Below are 22,567 nucleotides of genomic sequence, written 5' to 3' on the forward strand. Positions count from 1 at the left end.
GGCTGGAGCTGGCCTGGAGCTGGGTGGGAGCTGGAGCGGGGATGGAGTGGGGCAGGATCTGGGCTGGAGCTGGGCTGGGACTAAACTGGATTAGGGGCTGTGCTGAGCTGGGGCTGGGCTTCTGCTGTGCTTGGCTTTGACTGGGGTGGGGGTGAGCTGGGGCTGGTCTAGGGCGGGGCTGGAGCTGGGGCTGTGATGGGGTTGGGCTGCAGCTGGGGTTGGAGCTGGAACTGGGCTGGAGCTTTGCTTGGCTGGTTCTGGGCTGGAGCCGGACTGGGGCAGGGCTGGATCTGAGCTGGGGTGCGGCTGAGCTTCGGCTTGGGTGGAGCGGGGCTGGAGCTGGGCTGGAGCTGGGCGGGAGCTGGACCGGGGCTGGAGAGCTGCTGGAGCTGCAATGGACCTGTGCTGGTGCTGTGCTCGGCAGGAGCTGGGGCTGTGCTTGGGCTGGAGCTGGGTCTTCGTCTGGGCTGGAGCTGGGTCTGGAGCTGGAGCTGGAGTGGAGCTGTGCTGGGCTCTGGATGGGCTGGGGCTGGGCTGTGCTGGATCTGGGCTGGATTTGAGCTGGGGCTGGGCGGGAGCTGGGCTTGGCTGGAGCTGGGCTCTAGATGGGCTGGGCTGGAGCGAGGATGGGCTGGAGTTGAGCTGGATGGGGTTGGGGCTGGGGCTGGGCTGTGCTGGGGTTGGGGCTGGGGCTGGGCTGTGCTGGGGTTGGGCTGGACCTGGGCTTGAGCTGGGGCTGGAGCTGGGCTGGGCTTGGGTTCGGCTGGGTTGGAGATGGGCTCTAGCTTGGCTTTGCTGGAGCGGGGAGGGAGTGGGCAGGAGCCGGGCTGGAGCTGGATTGTGGCCGGTCTGGATTTGGGGCTGGGCTTAGCTGGGTCTGGGCTGAGCTTGAGCTAGGCTGGAGCTGGGCTCGGGCTGGGCTGGAGCTGGGCTGGAGCTGGAGCTGGAGTGGAGCTGGGCTGGGCTCTGGATGGGCTGGGGCTGGGCTGTGCTGGATCTGGGCTGGATTTGAGCTGGGGCTGGGCGGGAGCTGGGCTTGGCTGGAGCTGGGCTCTAGATGGGCTGGGCTGGAGCGAGGATGGGCTGGAGTTGAGCTGGATATGGGGTTGGGGCTGGGGCTGGGCTGTGCTGGGGTTGGGGCTTGAGCTGGGCTATGCTGGGGTTGGGCTGGGCTGGACCTGGGCTTGAGCTGGGGCTGGAGCTGGGCTGGGCTTGGGTTCGGCTGGGTTGGAGCTGGGCTCTAGCTTGGCTGTGCTGGAGCGGGGCTGGAGTGGGGCAGGAGCCGGGCTGGCGCTGGATTGTGGCTGGTCTGGATTTGGAGCTGGGCTGGGGTATGTCTGGAGATGGGTCTTCGGCTGGGCTGGAGCTGGGCTGGAGCTGGGGCTGGAGCTGGGGCTGGGCTGGAGCTGGGCTGCTGGGCTGGGCTGGGGCTGGGGCTGGCTGGGCTGGGATTGGGCTGGGGCTCGTCTGGGCTGGGCTGGGCTGGAGCTGGGCTGGAGCTGGGCTGGGTGCTGTGGGCTGGAGCTGGAGCAGGGCTGTGCTGGAGCGGGGGGCTGGGGCTGGGCTGGGCTGGATTGGGCTGGTCTGGAGCTGGGGCTGGCTGGGCTGGAGCTGGTCTGGGAGCTGGGGCTGGAGCTGGGGCTGGAGCTGAGGCTGGAGCTGGGCTGGGCTTGGCTTGGCTGGGCTGGGCTGGAGCTGGCTGTGCTGGAGGGGCAGGGCTGGGCTGGAGCTGGGGGGCTGGTCTGGAGCTGGGCTGGGCTGGAGGTGGGCTGGGCTGGAGGTGGGCTGGAGCTGAGCTGGAGCTGGGCGGGAGCTGGGCTGGGCTGGAGCTGGGCTGCTGGAGCTGCAATGGACCTGTTCTGGTGCTGTGCTGGGGCTGGGCTGGGGCTGTGCTTGGGCTGGAGCTGGGCTCGTCTGGGCTGGAGCTGGGGCTGGAGCTGGGCTGGGCTGGGCTGGGCTGGGCTGGGCTGGAGCTGGGCTCTAGCTTGGCTGTGCTGGAGCGGGGCTGGGTGGGGCTGGAGCTGGGCTGGAGCTGGATTGTGGCTGGTCTGGATTTGGGGCTGGGCTGGAGCTGGGCTGGGCTGGGCTGGAGCTGAGCTGGGCTGGGCTGGGCTGGGCTGGGCTGGAGCTGAGCTGGGCTGGGCTGGGCTGGGCTGGATGGGCTGGAGCTGGATGGGCTGGGGGCTGGGCTGGAGCTGGGCTGGGCTGGCTGGGCTGGGCTGGGGAGCTGGGCTGGCTGGAGCTGGGCTGGGCTGGATGGGCTGGGGGCTGGGCTGGGCTGGGCTGGCTTGGCTGGGCTGGAGCTGGGGCTGGGCTGGGCTGGGCTGGGCTGGGCTGGGCTGGGGCTGGGCTGGGCTGGGCTGCTGGGCTGCTGGGGGCTGGGCTGGGGCTGGGGGCTGGGCTGGGCTGGGCTGGGCTGCTGGGCTGGGCTGGGCTGGGCTGGGCTGGAGCTGGGCTGGAGCTGGGCTGGGCTGGGGGCTGGGCTGGAGCTGGGGCTGGGCTGGGCTGGGCTGGGCTGGAGCTGGGCTGGAGCTGGGCTGGAGGGCTGGGCTGGGCTGGGCTGCTGGGCTGGGCTGGAGCTGGGCTGGGCTGGGCTGGGGCTGGGGAGCTGGGGCTGGGCTGGGCTGGGCTGGAGCTGGGCTGAGCTGGGCTGGGCTGGGCTGGGCTGGGGGCTGGGGCTGGAGCTGGGCTGGGCTTGGGTTCGGCTGGGCTGGAGCTGGGCTCTAGCTTGGCTGTGCTGGAGCTGGGGATGGGTGGGGCAGGAGCTGGGCTGGCGCTGGATTGTGGCTGGCTGGATTTGGAGCTGGGCTGGGGTATATCTGGGATGGGCTGGCTGGGCTGGAGCTGGGCTGGAGCTGGGGCTGGAGCTGGGCTGGCTGGAGCTGGGCTGGAGCTGCTGGAGCTTGCTGGGCTGGGCTGGGGCTGTGCTGGGGCTGGGGGCTGGGCTGGAGCAGGTCTGGAGCTGGGCTGGGCTGGGCTGGAGCTGGGCTGGAGCTGGGCTGGAGCTGGGCTGGGCTTGGGTTCTGGCTGGGCTGAGCTGGGCTCTAGCTTGGCTGTGCTGGAGCGGGGATGGAGCTGGGCTGGAGCCGGGCTGGAGCTGGATTGTGGCTGGTCTGGATTTGGGGCTGGGCTGGAGCTGGGGCTGGGTGGGCTGGGCTGCTGGGCTGGGGCTGGGCTGGAGCTGAGCTGGGGCTGGAGCTGGGGGAGCTGGGGCTGGGCTGGGGCTGGAGCTGGGCTGCTGGGCTGGGCTGGAGCTGGGGGAGCGAGGCTGGGCTGGAGCTGGAGCTGGATATGGGCTGGGGGGGCTGGGCTGGAGCTGGGCTGGGCTGGGCTGGGCTTGGGTTGGGGCTGGGTTGAGAGCTGGGCTCTAGCTTGGCTGTGCTGGGCTTTGGCTGGCTGGAGCGGGGCTGTGGGGCTGAGCTGGGCTGGAGCTGGATTGTGGCTGGTCTGGATTTGGGGCTGGGCTGGGCTGGGGCTGGGCTGGAGCTGGGCTTCGGCTGGGCTGGAGCTGAGCTGGAGCTGGGGCTGGAGCTGGGGCTGGATCTGGGCTGGACTGGGCTGGAGCTGGGGCGGGAGCTGGGGCTGGGCTGGAGGGGCTGGAGCTGGGCTGGAGCTGGGCTGGAGCTGGGCTGGAGCTGGGGCTGGAGCTGGGCAGCACAGCTGGGCTAATCCAGCCCAGCCAGCTGGAGCTGGGCTGGAGCTGGGCTCCATCTGGGGCTGGAGCTGGAGCTGGGCTGGGCTGGAGCTGGGGCTGGAGCTCAGGGCAGGCAGCCCAGCTGGAGCTGGTGGCTGGACCAGCTCCAGCTGGGGCTGGGCTGGGGTATATCTGGAGCTGGGGCTGGCAGCTGGAGCTGGAGCTCCAGCCCAGCTGGGGCTGGAGCTGGGGCTGGGCCCAGCTCCAGTCCAGCTGGAGCAGGCCTCAGCTCCAGCCCCAGCCAGCCCCACCCTCAGCCCAGCCATAAATCCAGAACAGCCACAATCCAGCTCCAGGGCTGGGCCAGCCAAGCTAGAGCCCAGCTCCAGCAAACCCAAGCCCAGCCCAGCTCCAGCCCAGCTCCAGCCCAGCTCCAGCTCCAGCCCAGCTCAAGCCCAGGTCCAGCTCCCGCCCAGCTACAGCCCAGCTCCAGCCCCGCTCCCGCCCAGCTCCAGCCCTACTCCAGCCCAGCTCCACCCAAGATGGAAGCTCAGCCGCACCCCAGCTCGGATCCAACCCTGCCCCAGCTCCAGCCCCCAATCCATCCTCGCTCCAGCCCAGCCCATGTAAAGCCCAGCTCCAGCCCAGCCCAGCCCAGCAGCCAGCTCCAGCCCAGCCCAGCCCCACCCCAGCTCCAGCCCCACCTCCAGCCCAGCCCCAGCTCCAGCCCTAATCCAGCAGCCCCAACTCCAGCCCAGCACCTCCAGCCCCAGCTCAGCTGGAATCCAGCCCCAGCTCCAGCCCCAGCTCCAGCCCCAGCTCAGCCCAGCCCCAAAATCCAGACCAGCAACAGCCAGGCCAGCCCAGCTCCAGCTCCAGCCCAGTCCAGCTCCAGCCCAGCTCCAGCCAAGCTCCAGCCCACGCTCCAGCCCAGATCCAGCTCCAGCCCAGATCCAGCTACCGCCCAGTGCTGTGCTGGGGCTGGGGCTAGGCTGGAGCTGTGCTGGAGCTGGGATGGGGCTGGGCTGGGCTGGGCTGGGCTGTGGGCTGGGGCTGGTGGGGCTGGGTTGGGGCTGGTCTGGAGCTGGGGCTGGAGCTGGAGCTGGAACTGGGGTTGGACTGGAGCCGGACTGGAGCTGAGATGGTGCTGGGCTGGAGCTGGGGCTGGCCTGGGGTGGGCTGGGGCTGGGCTGGGGTTGGGCTGGGGCTCGGCTGGGGCTGGGCTAGGCTGGAGCGTGGCTGAGTCTGTGCTGTGCTGGGGCTGAGCTGGAGCTGTTCTGGGGCTTGGGCTTGGCTGGGGCTGGGCTGGAGCTGGACTGGGGCAGGGCTGGATCTGAGCTGGGGTGCGGCTGAGCTTCGGCTTGGGTGGAGCTGAGCTGGAGTAGGTATGGAGCTGGGCGGGAGCTGGAGCGGGGCTGGAGCGCTGCTGGAGCTGCAATGGACCTGTTCTGGTGCTGTGCTCGGCAGGAGCTGGGGCTGTGCTTGGGCTGGAGCTGGGTCTTCGTCTGGGCTGGAGTTGGGTCTGGAGCTGGAGCTGGAGTGGAGCTGTGCTGGGCTCTGGATGGGCTGGGGCTGGGCTGTGCTGGATCTGGGCTGGATTTGAGCTGGGGCTGGGCGGGAGCTGGGCTTGGCTGGAGCTGGGCTCTAGATGGGCTGGGTTGGAGCGAGGATGGGCTGGAGTTGAGCTGGATATGGGGTTGGGGCTGGGGCTGGGCTGTGCTGGGGTTGGGCTGGACCTGGGCTTGAGCTGGGGCTGGAGCTGGGCTGGGCTTGGGTTCGGCTGGGTTGGAGATGGGCTCTAGCTTGGCTTTGCTGGAGCGGGGAGGGAGTGGGCAGGAGCCGGGCTGGAGCTGGATTGTGGCCGGTCTGGATTTGGGGCTGGGCTTAGCTGGGTCTGGGCTGAGCTTGAGCTATGCTGGAGCTGGGCTCGGGCTGGGCTGGAGCTGGAGCTGGAGTGGAGCTGGGCTGGGCTCTGGATGGGCTGGGGCTGGGCTGTGCTGGATCTGGGCTGGATTTGAGCTGGGGCTGGGCGGGAGCTGGGCTTGGCTGGAGCTGGGCTCTAGATGGGCTGGGCTGGAGCGAGGATGGGCTGGAGTTGAGCTGGATATGGGGTTGGGGCTGGGGCTGGGCTGTGCTGGGGTTGGGGCTTGAGCTGGGCTATGCTGGGGTTGGGCTGGGCTGGACCTGGGCTTGAGCTGGGGCTGGAGCTGGGCTGGGCTTGGGTTCGGCTGGGTTGGAGCTGGGCTCTAGCTTGGCTGTGCTGGAGCGGGGCTGGAGTGGGGCAGGAGCCGGGCTGGCGCGCTGGATTGTGGCTGGTCTGGATTTGGAGCTGGGCTGGGGTATGTCTGGAGATGGGTCTTCGGCTGGGCTGGAGCTGGGCTGGAGCTGGGGCTGGAGCTGGGGCTGGTCTGGAGCTGGAATTTTGCTGGGCTGGGCTGGGGCGGGGGCTTGGCTGGGCTGGAGCAGGTCTGGAGCTGGGTCTTCGCCTGGGCTGGAGCTGGGCTGGAGCTGGGGCTGGAGCTGGGCTGGGCTTGGGTTCGGCTGGGCTGGAGCTGGGCTCTAGCTTGGCTGTGCTGGAGCGGGGATGGAGTGGGGCAGGAGCCGGGCTGGCGCTGGATTGTGGCTGGTCTGGATTTGGGGCTGTGGTGGGGTATGTCTGGAGATGGGTCTTCGGCTGGGCTGGGGCTGGGCTGGAGCTGGGGCTGGAGCTGGGCTGGGCTTGGGTTCGGCTGGGTTGGAGCTGGGCTCTAGCTTGGCTGTGCTGGAGTGGGGCAGGAGCCGGGCTGGAGCTGGATTGTGGCTGGTCTGGATTTGGGGCTGGGCTGAGCTGGGTCTGGGCTTGTGCTGGGCTGGAGTTGAGCTGGGGCTGGGCGGGAGCTGGGCTGGGCTGGAGCTGGGCTCTAGATGGGCTGGGCTGGAGCGAGTATGGATTGGGGCTGGAGCTGGGGCTGGGCTGGAACTGGGGCTGGAGCTGGGGAGGACCTGGCCTTGGCTGGAGCTTAGACGGAGTTGGAGCTGGGCTGGTGATGGGCTGGAGCTGGGCTGGAGCTCGTCTGGGCTAGAGTTGGGTTGGAGCTAGGCTGGGCTGGAGTTGAGCTGGAGATGGGGTTGGGGCTGGGCTGGAGCTGGAGTGGAGCTGGGCTGGGCTCTGGATGGGCTGGGGCTGGGCTGTGCTGGAGTTGGGCTGTGGCAGGGTTGGATCTGAGCTGGGGTGCGGCTGAGCTTCGGCTTGGGTGGAGCTGTGCTGGAGTAGGGCTGGAGAGGGGCTGGAGCTGGGCGGGAGCTGGAGCGGGGATGGAGTGGTGCAGGAGCTGGGCTGGAGCTGGGCTGGGACTGGGCTGGATTTGGGGCTGTGCTGAGCTAGCGCTGGGCTGCTGCTGTGCTTGGCTGGGGCTGACCTGGGGCTGGGCTAGGGCTGGGCTGGAGCGGGGCTGGAGCTGGAACTGGGCTGGAGCTGGAGCTGGGCTGGAGCTGGGCTGTGGCTGGGCTGGAGCTGGGGCTGGTCTGGATCTGGGCTGGAGCTGGGCTGTGGCTGGGCTGGAGCTGGGGCTGGGCTGGAGCTGGACTGTTGCTGGGCTGGATTTGGGGCTGGGCTGGTGTTGGGCTGGGGCAGGGCTGGAGTTGAGCTGGGGCTGGAGCGAGGATGGATTAGGGCTGGAGCTGGGGCTGGGCTGGAGCTGGGGCTGGACCTGGGGTGGGGATGGGGCTGGAGCTGACCTGGGGCTTGGGTTTGGCTGGGCTGGAGCTGGCTCTAGCTTGGCTGTGCTGGAGCGGGGATGGATTTGGGGCAGGAGCTGGGCTGGAGCTGGCTTACGGCTAGGCTGGATTTGGGGCTGGGCTCTGCTGTGGGGTTGGGCTGGTGCTGGAGCTGGAGCTGGGCTGGAGCTGGGCTGGGCTCTGGGGCTGGCCTGGAACTGGGCTGGAGCGCGGCTGGAGCTGCTGGACCTGTGCTGGGCTGTGCTCGGCTGGAGCTGGAGCTGGGCTGGAGCTGGGCTTGAGGCTGGGCTGGAGCTGGTCTGGACCTGTGCTGGTGCTGTGCTGTGCTGGAGCTGGGGCTGGGCTGGGGCTGGGCTCTGCTGGGGTTGGGGCTGGAGCTGGGGCTGTGCTGGGGCTGGGCTGGGCTGGACCTGGGCTTGAGTTGGGCTGGTGCTGGAGCTTGGCTGGAAGCTGGGCTGGAGCTGGGCGGCTGGAGCTGCAATGGACCTGTGCTGGGCTGCTGGAGCTGGGCTGGGTTGGATCTGGGCTGGAGCTGGGCTAGCTGGCTGGGCTGGAGCTGGGCTGTGGAGCTGGGCTGGGCTGGGGCTGGTTGCTAGGCTGGTCTGGGGCTGGGACTTTGCCTGGGCTGGAGGTCTGGAGCTGGGCTGGGCTGGAGCTGGGGCTGGAGCTGGAGCTGGGGCTGGGCTGGAGCTGGGCTGGGCTCTGGAGCTGGGGCTGGGCTTGAGCTGGGGCTGGGCTTGGGCCTGGGCTGGGCTGGAGCTGGACTGGAGCGGGGCTGGAGCTCGGTCTGGAGCTGGGATGGGGCTGGAGCTGGGCTGGAGCTGGAACTGGGCTGGAGTTGGCTGGGCTGGAGCTGGGCTATGGCTGGGCTGGAGCTGGGCTGGAGCTGGAGCTGGGCTGGAGCTGGACTGTTGCTAGGCTGGGCTGGGGCTGGGGCTCGCCTGGGCTGGAGCAGGTCTGGAGATGGGTCTTCGGCTGGGCTGGAGCTGGCCTGGAGCTGGGTCTGGAGCTGGGCTGGTCTTGGGTTCGGCTGGGTTGGAGCTGGGCTCTAGCTTGGCTGTGCTGGAGCGGGGATGGAGTGGGGCATGAGCCGGACTGGAGCTGGATTGTGGCTGGTCTGGAATTGGGGCTGGGCTGAGCTGGGGCTGGGTTGGTGCTGGGCTGGGGCTGGGCTGAAGTTGAGCTAGAGCTGGAGCGGGGATGGAGTGGGGCAGGATCTGGGCTGGGACTGGGCTGGAGCTGGGCGGGAGCTGGAGCGGGGATGGAGTGGGGCAGGAGCTGGGCTGGAGCTGGGTTACGGCTGGGCTGGATTTGGGGCTGGCAGCTCAGCACAGCCCCTAATCCAGATGGAGTGGGGCCCAGCCCAGCTCCAGCTGGATCCTGGCTGGTCTCCATTGGGGCTGTGGCTCCCACCCAGCTGGCCAGCTCCAGCCCAGCTGGGCCCAAGCTGAAGCTCAGCTGGGGCCCCAGCTCGGAACCAGCCCTGCCCCAGACCTGTTCGGCTGGAGCTGGAGCTCAGCTCAGCCAAGCAAAGCTCCAGCTGGACTCCAGCCGGGCTGGAGCTCCAGCCCTAGCCCCAGCTCCAGCCAAGCAAAGCCCAGCTCCAGTCCAGCTCCAGCCTCAGCTCCAGCCTCAGCTCCAGCCCCAGCCAGGCCCCACCTCAGCCCAGCCATAAATCCAGAACAGCCACAATCCAGCTCCAGCCTGGCTCCTGTCCCACTTCATCCCCGCTCCAGCCAAGCTAGAGCCCAGCTCCAACCCAGCCAAACCCAAGCCCAGCCCAGCTCCAGCCCAGCTCCAGCCCAGCTCCAGCTCCAGCCCAGCTCAAGCCCAGGTCCAGCTCCCGCCCAGCTACAGCCCAGCTCCAGCCCCGCTCCCGCCCAGCTCCAGCCCTACTCCAGCCCAGCTCCACCCAAGCCGAAGCTCAGCCGCACCCCAGCTCGGATCCAACCCTGCCCCAGCTCCAGCCCCCAATCCATCCTCGCTCCAGCCCAGCCCATGTAAAGCCCAGCTCCAGCCCAGCCCCAGCCCAGCACAGCTCAGCTCCAGCCCAGCCCAACCCCAGCCCCACCCCAGCTCCAGCCCCACCTCCAGCCCAGCCCCAGCTCCAGCCCTAATCCATCCTCTCTCCAGCCCCAGCTCAACTCCAGCCCAGCACCAGTCCAGCCCCAGCTCAGCCCAGCCCCAAAATCCAGACCAGCAACAGTCCAGCTCCAGCCCAGCTCCAGCTCCAGCCCAGCACAAGCCCAGGTCCAGCCCAGCCCAGCTCCAGCCAAGCTCCAGCCCACGCTCCAGCCCAGATCTAGCTCCAGCCCAGATCCAGCTACCGCCCAGTGCTGTGCTGGGGCTGGGGCTAGGCTGGAGCTGTGCTGGAGCTGGGATGGGGCTGGGCTGGAGCTGGGGCTGGGCTGTGGTGGAGCTGGTCTGGAGTTGGGGCTGGAGCTGGAGCTGGAACTGGGGTTGGACTGGAGCCGGACTGGAGCTGAGATGGTGCTGGGCTGGAGCTGGGGCTGGCCTGGGGTGGGCTGGGGCTGGGCTGGGGTTGGGCTGGGGCTCGGCTGGGGCTGGGCTAGGCTGGAGCGTGGCTGAGTCTGTGCTGTGCTGGGGCTGAGCTGGAGCTGTTCTGGGGCTTGGGCTTGGCTGGGGCTGGGCTGGAGCTGGACTGGGGCAGGGCTGGATCTGAGCTGGGGTGCGGCTGAGCTTCGGCTTGGGTGGAGCTGAGCTGGAGTAGGTATGGAGCTGGGCGGGAGCTGGAGCGGGGCTGGAGCGCTGCTGGAGCTGCAATGGACCTGTTCTGGTGCTGTGCTCGGCAGGAGCTGGGGCTGTGCTTGGGCTGGAGCTGGGTCTTCGTCTGGGCTGGAGTTGGGTCTGGAGCTGGAGCTGGAGTGGAGCTGTGCTGGGCTCTGGATGGGCTGGGGCTGGGCTGTGCTGGATCTGGGCTGGATTTGAGCTGGGGCTGGGCGGGAGCTGGGCTTGGCTGGAGCTGGGCTCTAGATGGGCTGGGTTGGAGCGAGGATGGGCTGGAGTTGAGCTGGATATGGGGTTGGGGCTGGGGCTGGGCTGTGCTGGGGTTGGGCTGGACCTGGGCTTGAGCTGGGGCTGGAGCTGGGCTGGGCTGGGTTGGGCTGGGCTTTGGAGATGGGCTCTAGCTTGGCTTTGCTGGAGCGGGGAGGGAGTGGGCAGGAGCCGGGCTGGAGCTGGATTGTGGCCGGTCTGGATTTGGGGCTGGGCTTAGCTGGGTCTGGGCTGAGCTTGAGCTATGCTGGAGCTGGGCTCGGGCTGGGCTGGAGCTGGAGCTGGAGTGGAGCTGGGCTGGGCTCTGGATGGGCTGGGGCTGGGCTGTGCTGGATCTGGGCTGGATTTGAGCTGGGGCTGGGCGGGAGCTGGGCTTGGCTGGAGCTGGGCTCTAGATGGGCTGGGCTGGAGCGAGGATGGGCTGGAGTTGAGCTGGATATGGGGTTGGGGCTGGGGCTGGGCTGTGCTGGGGTTGGGGCTTGAGCTGGGCTATGCTGGGGTTGGGCTGGGCTGGACCTGGGCTTGAGCTGGGGCTGGAGCTGGGCTGGGCTTGGGTTCGGCTGGGTTGGAGCTGGGCTCTAGCTTGGCTGTGCTGGAGCGGGGCTGGAGTGGGGCAGGAGCCGGGCTGGCGCTGGATTGTGGCTGGTCTGGATTTGGAGCTGGGCTGGGGTATGTCTGGAGATGGGTCTTCGGCTGGGCTGGAGCTGGGCTGGAGCTGGGGCTGGAGCTGGGGCTGGTCTGGAGCTGGAATTTTGCTGGGCTGGGCTGGGGCGGGGGCTTGGCTGGGCTGGAGCAGGTCTGGAGCTGGGTCTTCGCCTGGGCTGGAGCTGGGCTGGAGCTGGGGCTGGAGCTGGGCTGGGCTTGGGTTCGGCTGGGCTGGAGCTGGGCTCTAGCTTGGCTGTGCTGGAGCGGGGATGGAGTGGGGCAGGAGCCGGGCTGGCGCTGGATTGTGGCTGGTCTGGATTTGGGGCTGTGGTGGGGTATGTCTGGAGATGGGTCTTCGGCTGGGCTGGGGCTGGGCTGGAGCTGGGGCTGGAGCTGGGCTGGGCTTGGGTTCGGCTGGGTTGGAGCTGGGCTCTAGCTTGGCTGTGCTGGAGTGGGGCAGGAGCCGGGCTGGAGCTGGATTGTGGCTGGTCTGGATTTGGGGCTGGGCTGAGCTGGGTCTGGGCTTGTGCTGGGCTGGAGTTGAGCTGGGGCTGGGCGGGAGCTGGGCTGGGCTGGAGCTGGGCTCTAGATGGGCTGGGCTGGAGCGAGTATGGATTGGGGCTGGAGCTGGGGCTGGGCTGGAACTGGGGCTGGAGCTGGGGAGGACCTGGCCTTGGCTGGAGCTTAGACGGAGTTGGAGCTGGGCTGGTGATGGGCTGGAGCTGGGCTGGAGCTCGTCTGGGCTAGAGTTGGGTTGGAGCTAGGCTGGGCTGGAGTTGAGCTGGAGATGGGGTTGGGGCTGGGCTGGAGCTGGAGTGGAGCTGGGCTGGGCTCTGGATGGGCTGGGGCTGGGCTGTGCTGGAGTTGGGCTGTGGCAGGGTTGGATCTGAGCTGGGGTGCGGCTGAGCTTCGGCTTGGGTGGAGCTGTGCTGGAGTAGGGCTGGAGAGGGGCTGGAGCTGGGCGGGAGCTGGAGCGGGGATGGAGTGGTGCAGGAGCTGGGCTGGAGCTGGGCTGGGACTGGGCTGGATTTGGGGCTGTGCTGAGCTAGCGCTGGGCTGCTGCTGTGCTTGGCTGGGGCTGACCTGGGGCTGGGCTAGGGCTGGGCTGGAGCGGGGCTGGAGCTGGAACTGGGCTGGAGCTGGAGCTGGGCTGGGCTGGGCTGGAGCTGGGCTGGAGCTGGGGCTGGTCTGGATCTGGGCTGGAGCTGGGCTGTGGCTGGGCTGGAGCTGGGGCTGGGCTGGAGCTGGACTGTTGCTGGGCTGGATTTGGGGCTGGGCTGGTGTTGGGCTGGGGCAGGGCTGGAGTTGAGCTGGGGCTGGAGCGAGGATGGATTAGGGCTGGAGCTGGGGCTGGGCTGGAGCTGGGGCTGGACCTGGGGTGGGGATGGGGCTGGAGCTGACCTGGGGCTTGGGTTTGGCTGGGCTGGAGCTGGCTCTAGCTTGGCTGTGCTGGAGCGGGGATGGATTTGGGGCAGGAGCTGGGCTGGAGCTGGCTTACGGCTAGGCTGGATTTGGGGCTGGTCTGATGTGGGGTTGGGCTGGTGCTGGAGCTGGAGATGGGCTGGAGCTGGGCTGGGCTCGGGCTGGCCTGGAACTGGGCTTGAGCTCGGCTGGAGCTGGATGTGGGCTGGAGCTCGGCTGGAGCTGGAGCTGGGCTGGAGCTGGGCTTGAGCGCGGATGGAGCTGAAATGGACCTGTGCTGGTGCTGTGCTGTGCTGGAGCTGGGGCTGGGCTGGGGCTGGGCTCTGCTGGGGTTGGGGCTTGAGCTGGGCTGTGCTGGGGTTGGGCTGGGCTGGACCTGGGCTTGAGTTGGGCTGGTGCTGGAGCTTGGCTGAAGCTGGGCTGGAGCGCGGCTGGAGCTGCAATGGACCTGTGCTGGTGCTGTGCTGGGCTGGAGCTGGGGCTGTGCTGGGGTTGGGCTGGGCCTCGTCTGGGGCTGGACTTTGGTGGAGCTGGTCTGGAGCTGGGGCTGGAGCTGGAGCTGGGGCTGGGCTGGAGCCGGACTGGGGCAGGGCTGGATCTGAGCTGGGGTGCGGCTGAGCTTCGGCTTGGGTGGAGCGGGGCTGGAGCTGGGATGGAGCTGGGCGGGAGCTGGACCGGGGCTGGAGCTGGGCTGGAGCTGGAACTGGGCTGGAGTTGGATCTGGGCTGGAGTTGGGCTGTGGCTGGGCTGGAGCTGGGACTGGGATGGATTTGGGCTGGAGCTGAGGCTGGGCTGGAGATGGGGCTGGAGCTGGGGTGGAGCTGGCCTTGGCTGGAGCTGGGCTGGAGTTGTAGCTGGGCTGGTGATGGGCTGGAGCTGGTCTGGAGCTCGTCTGGGCTGGGGTTGGGCTGGACCTGGGCTGGGCTGGAGTTGAGCTGGAGATGGGGTTGGGGCTGGGCAGGAGTTGGGCTGGAGCTGGGATGGGACTGTGCTGGATTTGGGGCTGGGATGAGCTGAGGCTGGGCTGCGGCTGTGCTGTGCTGGGCCTGGGCTGGAGCTGTGCTTGGCTGGGGCTGGGCTGGAGCTGGGCTGGGGGCGGGGCTGGAGCTGAGCTGGGGTGCGACTGAGCTTCGGCTTGGGTGGAGCTGGGCTGGAGTAGGGCTGGAGCTGGGCTGGAGCGGGGCTGGAGCTGGGCTGTTGCTGGGCGGGGGCTGGAGCGGGGATGGAGTGGGGCAGGATCTGGGTGGGAGCTGGGCTGGGACTAGGCTCAATTTGGGTCTGTGCTGAGCTGGGGCTGGGCTAGGGCTGGGCTGGAGCGGGGCTGGAGGTGGGCTGGAGCTGCAATGGACATGGGCTGGTGCTGTGCTGGGCTGGAGCTGGGGCTGTGCTGCGGTTGAGCTGGGGCTCGTCTTGGGCTGGGCTAGGCTGGAGCGGGGCTGAGTTTGTGCTGTGCTGTGGCTGGGCTGGAGCTGGGGTTGGAGCTGGAACTGGGCTGGAGCTGGGATGGGGATGGGCTGGAGCTGGGCTGGAGCTGGGCTGGGCTGGAGCTGGGGCTGTGCTGGGGTTGGGCTGGGGCTCGGCTGGGGCTGGGCTAGGCTGGAGCGGGGCTGAGTCTGTGCTGTGCTGGGGCTGAGCTGGAGCTGTGCTGGGGCTGGAGCTGGAACTGGGCTGGAGCTGGGATGGAGCTGGGCTGGAGCTGGGGCTGGGCTTGGGCTGGGCTGTGCTGGGGTTGGGGCTTGAGCTGGGCTGTGCTGGGGTTGGGCTGTGCTGGACCAGGGCTTGAGCTGGGCTGGTGCTGGAGCTGGAGCTGGGCTGGAGCTGGGCTAGGCTCGGGATTTGCCTCCTTGCCTTGCTCGGGGCTACGGAATATGGCAGTCAGCCTGTAGCCAGTCGCCACTCTGCCTTGCTCGGGGCCTCGGAATTGGCAGTCAGCCTCGCAGACACTGAATCTGCCTCCCTGCCTCGCTCGGATTGGCAGCCTCGGGGACAACCCTGCCTTCCTCACGGGCTCTACTGCCAGCCCCGTAGCCACCTGATTCACCACCCTGCCTTCCTCAGGGCTAAGTTATACGGCAGATTCGCCAACCTGCCTTGCTCGGGGCCATGGAATGTGGCAGTCAGCATCGCAGACACTGAATCTGCCTCCCTGCCTCGCTCGGACTCATGGTTGGTGGCAGCCAGCCTTGTGGACACCAGATCAGCCTTCCTGTCTCGCTTTGAGTCCCGCCATAGACCGCCGGTCTCGTAGCCACTGGATGAGCCTCCCTACCTCTCTCCACTGCACGGGACTTGAAATCCAGCTTTGTGGACCCGTATTGGCCTCTCTGGCTCGCTAGAAGGAATAACGTGGACGTCGGTCTCGCAGACACTGAATCTGCCTCCCTGCCTCACTCGGACTCACGGGTCGTGACAGCAAGACTCGCGGACACCAGATCAGCCTTCCTACCTCGCTTTGGGTCCGGGGATACACCGCCAGCCTCGTAGCCACTGAATGAGCCTCCCTACCACCCTGCTTTGCTCGCGGCAACGGAATATGGTAGTCAGCCTCGCAGACTCCAGATCAGCCTTCTTGTCTCGCTGTGAGTCCCGCCAGAGACCGCCAGTCTCATAGCCACTGGATGAGCCTCCCTACCTCTCTCCACTGCACGGGACTTGAAATCCAGCTTTGTGGACCCGTATTGGCCTCTCTGGCTTGCTGGAAGGAATAACATGGACGTCGGTCTCGCAGTCACTGAATCTGACACTCTGTCTTGCTGGGACTCACGGGTCGTGGCAGCCAGCCTCGTGGATACCAGATCAGCCTGTCTACCTACTTTGGAATCACGGGCTCTACTGCCAGACTCGTAAAACCTTATTTGCCACCCTGCATTGCTCGGGACCACGAAATGTGGAAGTCAGCTGCGGAGACTCTGAATCTGCCTCCCTGCCACGCTCGGACTGACGGGTCGTGGCAGCCAGCCTCACGGACACCAGATCAGCCTTCCTGTCTCCCTTTGAGTCCCGCCATAGACCCCCAGCCTCGTAGCCACTGAATGAGCCTTCCTTCCTCCATTCAGTGCACGGGAAGTGACAGCCAGGCTTAGGGACCTGGATTGGATTCTGAGGCTCGCTGGAAAGGTAAATGTGGGAGTCAGTCTCGCAGACACTGAAAATGCCTCCCTGCCTCGCTTGGACTCACGGATCGTGGCAGCCAGCCTCGCGGACACCAGATCAGCCCTCCTGCTTTGTTTGGACTCCCGGGCGTTACTGCCAGCCTAGTAACCACCTGATTTGCCACCCTGCCTTGCTCAAGGCAACGGAATGTGGCAGTCAGCCTCGTAGCCAACTGATTCGCCACCCTGCTTTGCTCGGGGACACGGAATGTGGCAGTCAGCCTCGCGGACACCAGATCAGCCTTCCTGCCTCGCTTTGGGCTCCCTGCTTCGCTGGGACTCACGTGTCGTGGCAGCCAGCCTCGTGGATACCAGATCAGCCCGTCTACCTTCTTTGGAATCACGGGCTCTACTGCCAGACTCGTAGCCACCTGATTCACCACCCTGCTTTGCTCGGGGCCACGGAATGTGGCAGTCAGCCTTGCAGAAACCAGATCAACCTTCCTGCCTCGCTTTGGGCTCCCTGCTTTGCTCGGACTTACGTGTCGTGGCAGCCAGCCTCGTGGATACCAGATCAGCCCACCTGCCTCGTTTGGACTCACCGGCTATACTACCAGACTCGTAGCAACCTTATTTGCCACCCTGCCTTGCTCGGGGCCATGGAATGTGGCAGTCAGCGGGGCAGACACTGAATCTGCCTCCCTGCCTAGCTCGGACTCACGGGACGTGGCAGTCAGCCTCGCGGACTCCAGATCAGCCTCTCTGCAGCGTCTTGGGTCCCGGGATAGACCCCCTGTCTCGTAGCCACTGAATGAGCCTTCCTACCTCCATTCAGTGCACGGGAAGTGACAGCCAGGCTTGGGGACCCGGATTGGACTCTCTGGCTCGCTGGAAAGGTAAATGTGGAAGTCGGTCTCGCAGACACTGAATCTGCCTCCCTGCCTCGCTTGGACTCACGGGTCATGGCAGCCAGCCTCGCGGACACCAGATCAGCCCTCCTGCCTCGTTTGGACTCCTGGGCGTTACTGCCAGCATAGTAGCCACCTGATTCGCCACCCTGCCTTGCTCGGGGCCACGGAATCTGGCAGTCAGCCTTGCAGCCAACTGAATCTGCCTCCCTGCCTCGCTCGGGTTCAGGGGTCGTGGCAGCCAGCCTCGGGGACACCAGATCAGACTTCCTGCCTCGCTTTGGGTCCCGGGATACACCGCCAGCTTCGAAGCCACTGGATGAGCCTCCCTACCTCTCTCCAGTGCACGGGACGTGACAGCCAGTCTTGGGGACTCGGATTGGCCTTTTTGGCTCGCTGGAAGGAGGAACGTGGAAGTCAGTCTCGCAAATACTGAATCTCCCTCCCTGCCTTGCTCGGGGCCACAGAATGTGGCAATCAGCCTCGCAGACACTGAATCTGTCTCCCTCCCTCGCTTGGACTCACAGGTCGTGTCCGCCAGCCTCGGGGACACCAGATCAGCCTTCCTGCCTCGCTTTGGGTCCCGGGATAAACCGCTAGCCTCGTAGCCACTGGATGAGGCTCCCTACCTCTCTCTATTGCACGGGACGTGACAGCCAGCCTTGGGGTCCCAAATTGGCCTCTCTGGCTCGCTGGAAGGAAGTACGTGGAAGTCGGTCTTGAAGACACTGAATCTGCCTCCCTGCTTCACTCGGACTCACAGGTGGTGGCAGCCAGCCTCGTGGACACCAGATTAGGCTCCTGCCTCGTTTAAACCTATGGGCTATACCGCCAGCCTTGTAGCCACCTGATTCGCCAACCTGCCTTGCTCAGCGCCACGAAATGTGGCAGTCAGCCTCGTAGTCACCTGATTCGCCACCCTGCCTTACTCGGGGCCATGGAATGAGGCAGTCAGCCTCGCAGACACTGAATCTGCGTCCCTGCCTCGCTCAGACTAACGGGTCGTGGCAGCCAGCCTCGCGGACACCAGATAAGCCCTCCTGCCTCGTTTGGACTCCCGGGGTATACTGCCAGCCTCGTAGCCACCTGATCCGCCATCCTGCCTTGCTCGGGGCCACGGAATGTGTCAGTCAGCCTCGCAGAAACTGAATCTGCCTCCCTGCTTCGCTCGGACTCACGGGTCGTGGCAGCAAGCCTCGCGGACACCAGATCAGCCTTCCTGCCTTGCTTTGATCTCCCTGCTTTGCTCGGACTCACAGGTGGTGGCAGCCAGCCTTGTGGACACCAGATTAGGCTCCTGCCTCGTTTAAACCTACGGGCTATACCGCTAGCCTCGTAGCCACCTGATTCACCACCCTGCCTCGCTCGGACTCACGGGTCATGGCAGCCAGCCTCGGGGACACCAACTCAGCCCTCCTGCCTCATTTGGACTCATGGGCTATACTGCCAGTCTTGTAGCCACCTGATCCGCCACCCTGCCTTGCTCGGGGCCACAGATTGTGGCAGTCAGCCTCGCAGACCCTGAATCTGCCTCCCTGCCTCACTCGGACTCATGGGTCGTGGCAGCTAGCCTCGCGGACACCAGATCAGCCTTCCTGCCTCGCTTTGGGTCCCGGGATAGACTGCCAGCCTCGTAGACACTGGGTGAGCCTCCCTACCTCTTCTTAGTGCACGGGACATGACAGCCAGCCTTGGGGACCCGGATTGGCCTCTCTGGCTCGCTGGAAGGAGGAACGTGGAAGTCGGTCTCGCAGACACTGAATCTGCTTCCCTGCCTTGTTCAGACTCATGGGTCGTGGCAGCCAGCCTCAGGGACACCAGATCAGCCCTCCTGCCTTTTTTGGACTCACAGGCTATACTGCCAGACTCGTAGCCACCTGATTCGCCACCCTGCCTTGCTCGGGGCTACGGAATGTGGCAGTCAGCCTCGTAGCCATCTGATTCATCACCCTGCCTTGCTCGGGGCCACGGAATGTGGCAGTCAGCTTCGGAGACACTGAATCTGCCTCCCTGCCTTGCTCGGACTCACAGGTCATGGCAGCCAGCCTCGGGGACACCAGATCAGCCCTCCTGCCTCGTTTGGACTCACGGGCTAAACTGCCAGCCTCGTAGCCACCTGATCCGACACCCTGCCTTGCTCGAGGCCACGGAATGTGGCAGTCAGCCTCGTAGCCAACTGATTCGCCAACCCGCCTTGCTTTGGAGCTGTTTTCCAGAGCCCGGACGGGCTTCCCAGAGGCCAAAGCCACCTCCCGGATATCGGAGCCACCTCCAAGAGGCTGTAGCCCCGTCCAGGACCCCAGAGCCGGCTCCTGGAGGCCAGAGTCACCTCCTGGGCATTGGAACCGCTTCCCGGATGTTGGAGCTGCTCCCCGGAGACCAGGGTCACCTACAGCATGCTGGAGCTGTCTCCTGGAGGCCGGTGGGGCTTCCCAGATGCCAAAGACACCTCCCGGACATCGGAACCACCTCCTGGAGGCCATAGCCACCTCCAGGACCCCAGAACTGCTTCCCGGATGCAGGAGGGGCCTCGTGGATCTCAGAGCCACCTCACAGACGTTGGAGCCATCTCCTGTAGGTCAGAGCTGCCTCCTGGAGGTTGGGGCATCCTCCCGGAACACAGAGCAGCCTCCTGGATGCCGGAGCAGTCTCCCGGACAATGAAGCCGCATCCTGGAGACTGGAGGGGCTTCCTGGAGGCCAGAGCTGCCTCCATGATGACGCAGCCACCTTCCAGAGGTCCGAGGGGTCTCCCGGAACATGGAGTGGCCTCCCGAGTGGCCTTCCGAACTTCGGAGATCCCCGAGATGGGAGCTGCCTCTCGGACGTCGGAGCCTAGTCCCACAGGCCAGAGTCACCTACAGGATGCTGGAGCCGGCTCCGGAAGGCCAGAGGGGCTTTCCGGATGCCAAAGCCACCTCCCGGACATCAGAGCCACCTTCCGGAGGTCGGAGAGGCTTACCAGATATCAGAGATGCCTTCCGGATGTCAAATCCAATTCCCGGTGGCCAGAGGGGCTTCCTGGAGGCCAGAGATGCCTCCCGGACATCAGAGCCGCCTCCCGGACATCGAGGCCACCTCCTGAGGCCAGAGTCGCCTACAGGACTCCGGAGCCGGTCCCTGAGGATGGAGGAGCTTCCCATAGGCAAAGCCGCCTCCCGGACGTCGGAGCCACCTTCCGGACGTCAGAGCTGCCTCCCGGATGTCAGAGACGCGTTCCAGAGACTGGAGAGGCTTCCCAGAAAACTGAGCGGCCTCCCGAGTGGCCTTCCAAATGCCAGAGCGGCGTCCAGGAGACCACAGCCACCTCCCAGATGTTGGAGCCGCCTCCCAGATGCCAGAGGGGCCTCCCAGAGACCAGATCCACCTCCCAGAGGCCAGAGAGGCTTACCAGAGCCCAGAGCCATCTTCCGGACATCGGAGCTGCCTCCTGCTGGCCAGAGAAGCTTCCCAGAGGCCAGAGCCGCCACCCAAACATCGGAGCCACCTTCCCGAGGCCAGAGTCACCTACAGGATGCCGGAGCTGGATCCCGGAGGCCTGAGGGGCTTCCCAGAAGCCAAAGCAGTCTCCTGGAAGTTGGTGCCATCTCCAGGATGTCGGAGACGCCTACCGGAGGTCGGAGACAATTCCCGGAACACAGAGCGGCCTCCTGGACACTGGAGGGGCTTCCCGGAGGACAGAGCTGCCTGCTGGATGACGCAGCTGCCTTCCAGAGGGTCAAGGGTCATCCCAGAACATGTAGCAGTCTCCCGAGTGGCCTTCTGAACTCCGGAACAGCCTCCCGGAGACCGGAGTTGCCTTTCGGACATTGGAGTCGCCTACAGGACACCAGAAATGGTCCCGGAGGCCAGAGAGGCTTCCCAGAGGCCAAAGCCGCCTCCCAGACATTGGAGCTGCCTCCCAGATGTTGGAACCACCTCCTGGAGGTTGGAGGGTCCTCACGGAACACGGAGCAGTCTCTCAGACACCGGTTAGGTCTCCCGGATGCCGGATCCACCTTCCAGAGACCAGAAAGTCTTCCTGGAGGCCAGAGCCGCCTCTTGGACATTGGAACCACCTTCCGGAGACCGGAGCCACCTCCCGGATGCCGTAGCCACCTCCAGGACCCTGGAGCCATCTCCTGAAGGCCGGAGCAGTCTCCCGGACATCGGAGTCCCCTCTCGGATGCCAGAGGGGCTTCCTGGAGACCAGAGCCACTTCCTGGACCTCGGAGCCATCTCCCTTACATCAGAGCTACCTCCTGGAGGTAGGAGGCACCTCCCGGAAACCAGAGAGGCCTTCCAAGAGTCCTTCCGAATGCCAGAGCAGCCTCCTGGAGACCAGAGCCAACTCTTGGAGGCCGAAGCAGTCTCCTGGACGTTGGAGCCGCCTCTTGGAGGCTGGAGGGGCTTCCCGGAGGCCAGAGCCACTTCCCGGACGTCGGAACCATCTCCCGGACTTTGGAGCCATCTCCCGGAGATAGGAGGTACCTTCCGGAACACGGAGCGGCCTCCCAAGCAGTCTTCCGAATGCCAGAGCTACCTCCCGGACGTCGGAGAGGCTTCCTGGAGGCCAGAGACGCCTTTCAGATGTAGGAGCCATCGCCCGGTGGCTGGAGGGGCTTCTCCGAGGCCAGTGCTGCCTCCCGGACATCGTAGCCACCTCCCAGACGTTGGAGCCGCCTCCCAGACGTTGGAGCCGCCTCCCAGACGTGGAAGGCACCTCCCAGAACATGGAGCGGCCTCCCGAGCAGCCTTCTGAACGCCAGAGCAACCTCCCGGATGATGGAGACCCCTTCTGGACACCAGAGGGGCCTCCCAGAGGCTGTGGCCACCTACAGCACTCCAGAGCTGCCTCCCGGATGTCGGAGGGGCCTCCCAGAGGTCGGTGCAGTCTTCCGGACGTCGGAGCCACCTCCCAGATGTCAGAGCCACCTCGCGGAGGCCAGAGTCTCCTACAGGACACCGGAGCCGGCTCTGGAAAGCCAGAGGGGATTCCTGGAGGCCAGAGCTGCCTCCTGGACATTGGAGCTGCCTTCCAAAGTTTGGAGGGGCCTCCCGGAACATGGAGCAGCCTCCCGAGTGGCCTTCTGAATGCCGGAGTAGCCTCCCAGAGGCTGGAGCTGCCTATCGGATGTCAGAGCCACTTCCCGGAGACCAGAGTCGCCACCCGGAGGTCGGAGCTGCCTCCCGGAGGTCAGAGGGTCCTTCCGAATTAAAAACATGAATAATCCTGTGGGAAGGTTGCAACATAACACTACTTTATTTCTTAGAATTCAGAACACACAAGAAACAGAGTGAGAGAAATAACAGGCTGCTCCCTAACGCAGTGAGGCACAACTCACCCCACCTTACTGTAGGCTGAAAGGGTGGATAAGGTAATATCTTTTATTGGATCAATTTCTGTTGGTGAGAGAGACAAGCATTCTAGCCACACAGAGCTCTTCTTCAGGTCTGGGAAAGGTATTCTGAGTGTTACGCTCTCTGCAAACCGACTGCTAAACCCGGATCACATACTGTCCTGTATAGCCCCCTAACCTGCAAGCAGGACCAAGATTTAAAGTAACAGCTTGTTATTTTTAGTTTTCAATACACCACACAAACTAAAGAATATCCAACATAGGTTTTATCTTGTGGCTGTGGCATGCTGACTTCTCTAAAGTAATTCTCTGTGATCTCTCATTATGAGGCTTTTTTTTTATATGGCCTGATGAAGACTATTTCTTTTGAAGCTGGGACTGAGGCCATCATTCTGACAGCTTCACCTTGCATCATGATACTCTGAGCTAACTTCCACTCTCATTTTGTACTTATCTAAATGATGACAGAGAAACATGGTAGCAATTGTGGTTGGGAGAGGAGGGTGGAGTGGCACAAAGAAACACTGTCTGCCTCCCACACCTCTGAAGTCCTCATAGGATACAAGAAACGTAGCTGATTCAGGAAAGGTACATTTTACACATCCCTACACCAGCTTTGTTGAATTTGTCCCACTGAAGCTCCCAAGAAACTCAGTGTCTTAACAGCCATCTGTTTGAGTTAAGGACAGTCTGGCTCTGTCTGACCCAATGACTATTTAAGTATTTATCCACAGCAGAGTCATTGAGTCAGAGAGAGAGAGTGACTCTGTAGCCCAGTGGTTAGGGCATCCACATG

The 22,567-nt window shown here is 65.5% G+C and overlaps 1 protein-coding gene across 1 annotated transcript; it reads right to left on the minus strand.

The window, feature by feature from the left end:
- Positions 1 to 1,977: 1,977 nt before the first annotated feature.
- On the minus strand, positions 1,978 to 2,490 carry LOC137160380 (uncharacterized; the record flags this gene model as incomplete). The annotated part of the gene is given in 2 exon segments (XM_067558944.1): positions 1,978 to 2,025; positions 2,389 to 2,490. Coding segments are annotated over 2 exon segments (150 nt in total), but the record flags the coding sequence as incomplete, so codon positions are not given.
- Between the last annotated feature and the right edge of the window lie 20,077 nt (positions 2,491 to 22,567).

Source organism: Emydura macquarii, unplaced genomic scaffold, assembly GCF_026122565.2.
Source record: "Emydura macquarii macquarii isolate MOO-44397 ecotype Brisbane River unplaced genomic scaffold, CSIRO-AGI_Emac_v2 contig_2205, whole genome shotgun sequence".
NCBI classification, from domain to species: domain Eukaryota; kingdom Metazoa; phylum Chordata; order Testudines; family Chelidae; genus Emydura; species Emydura macquarii.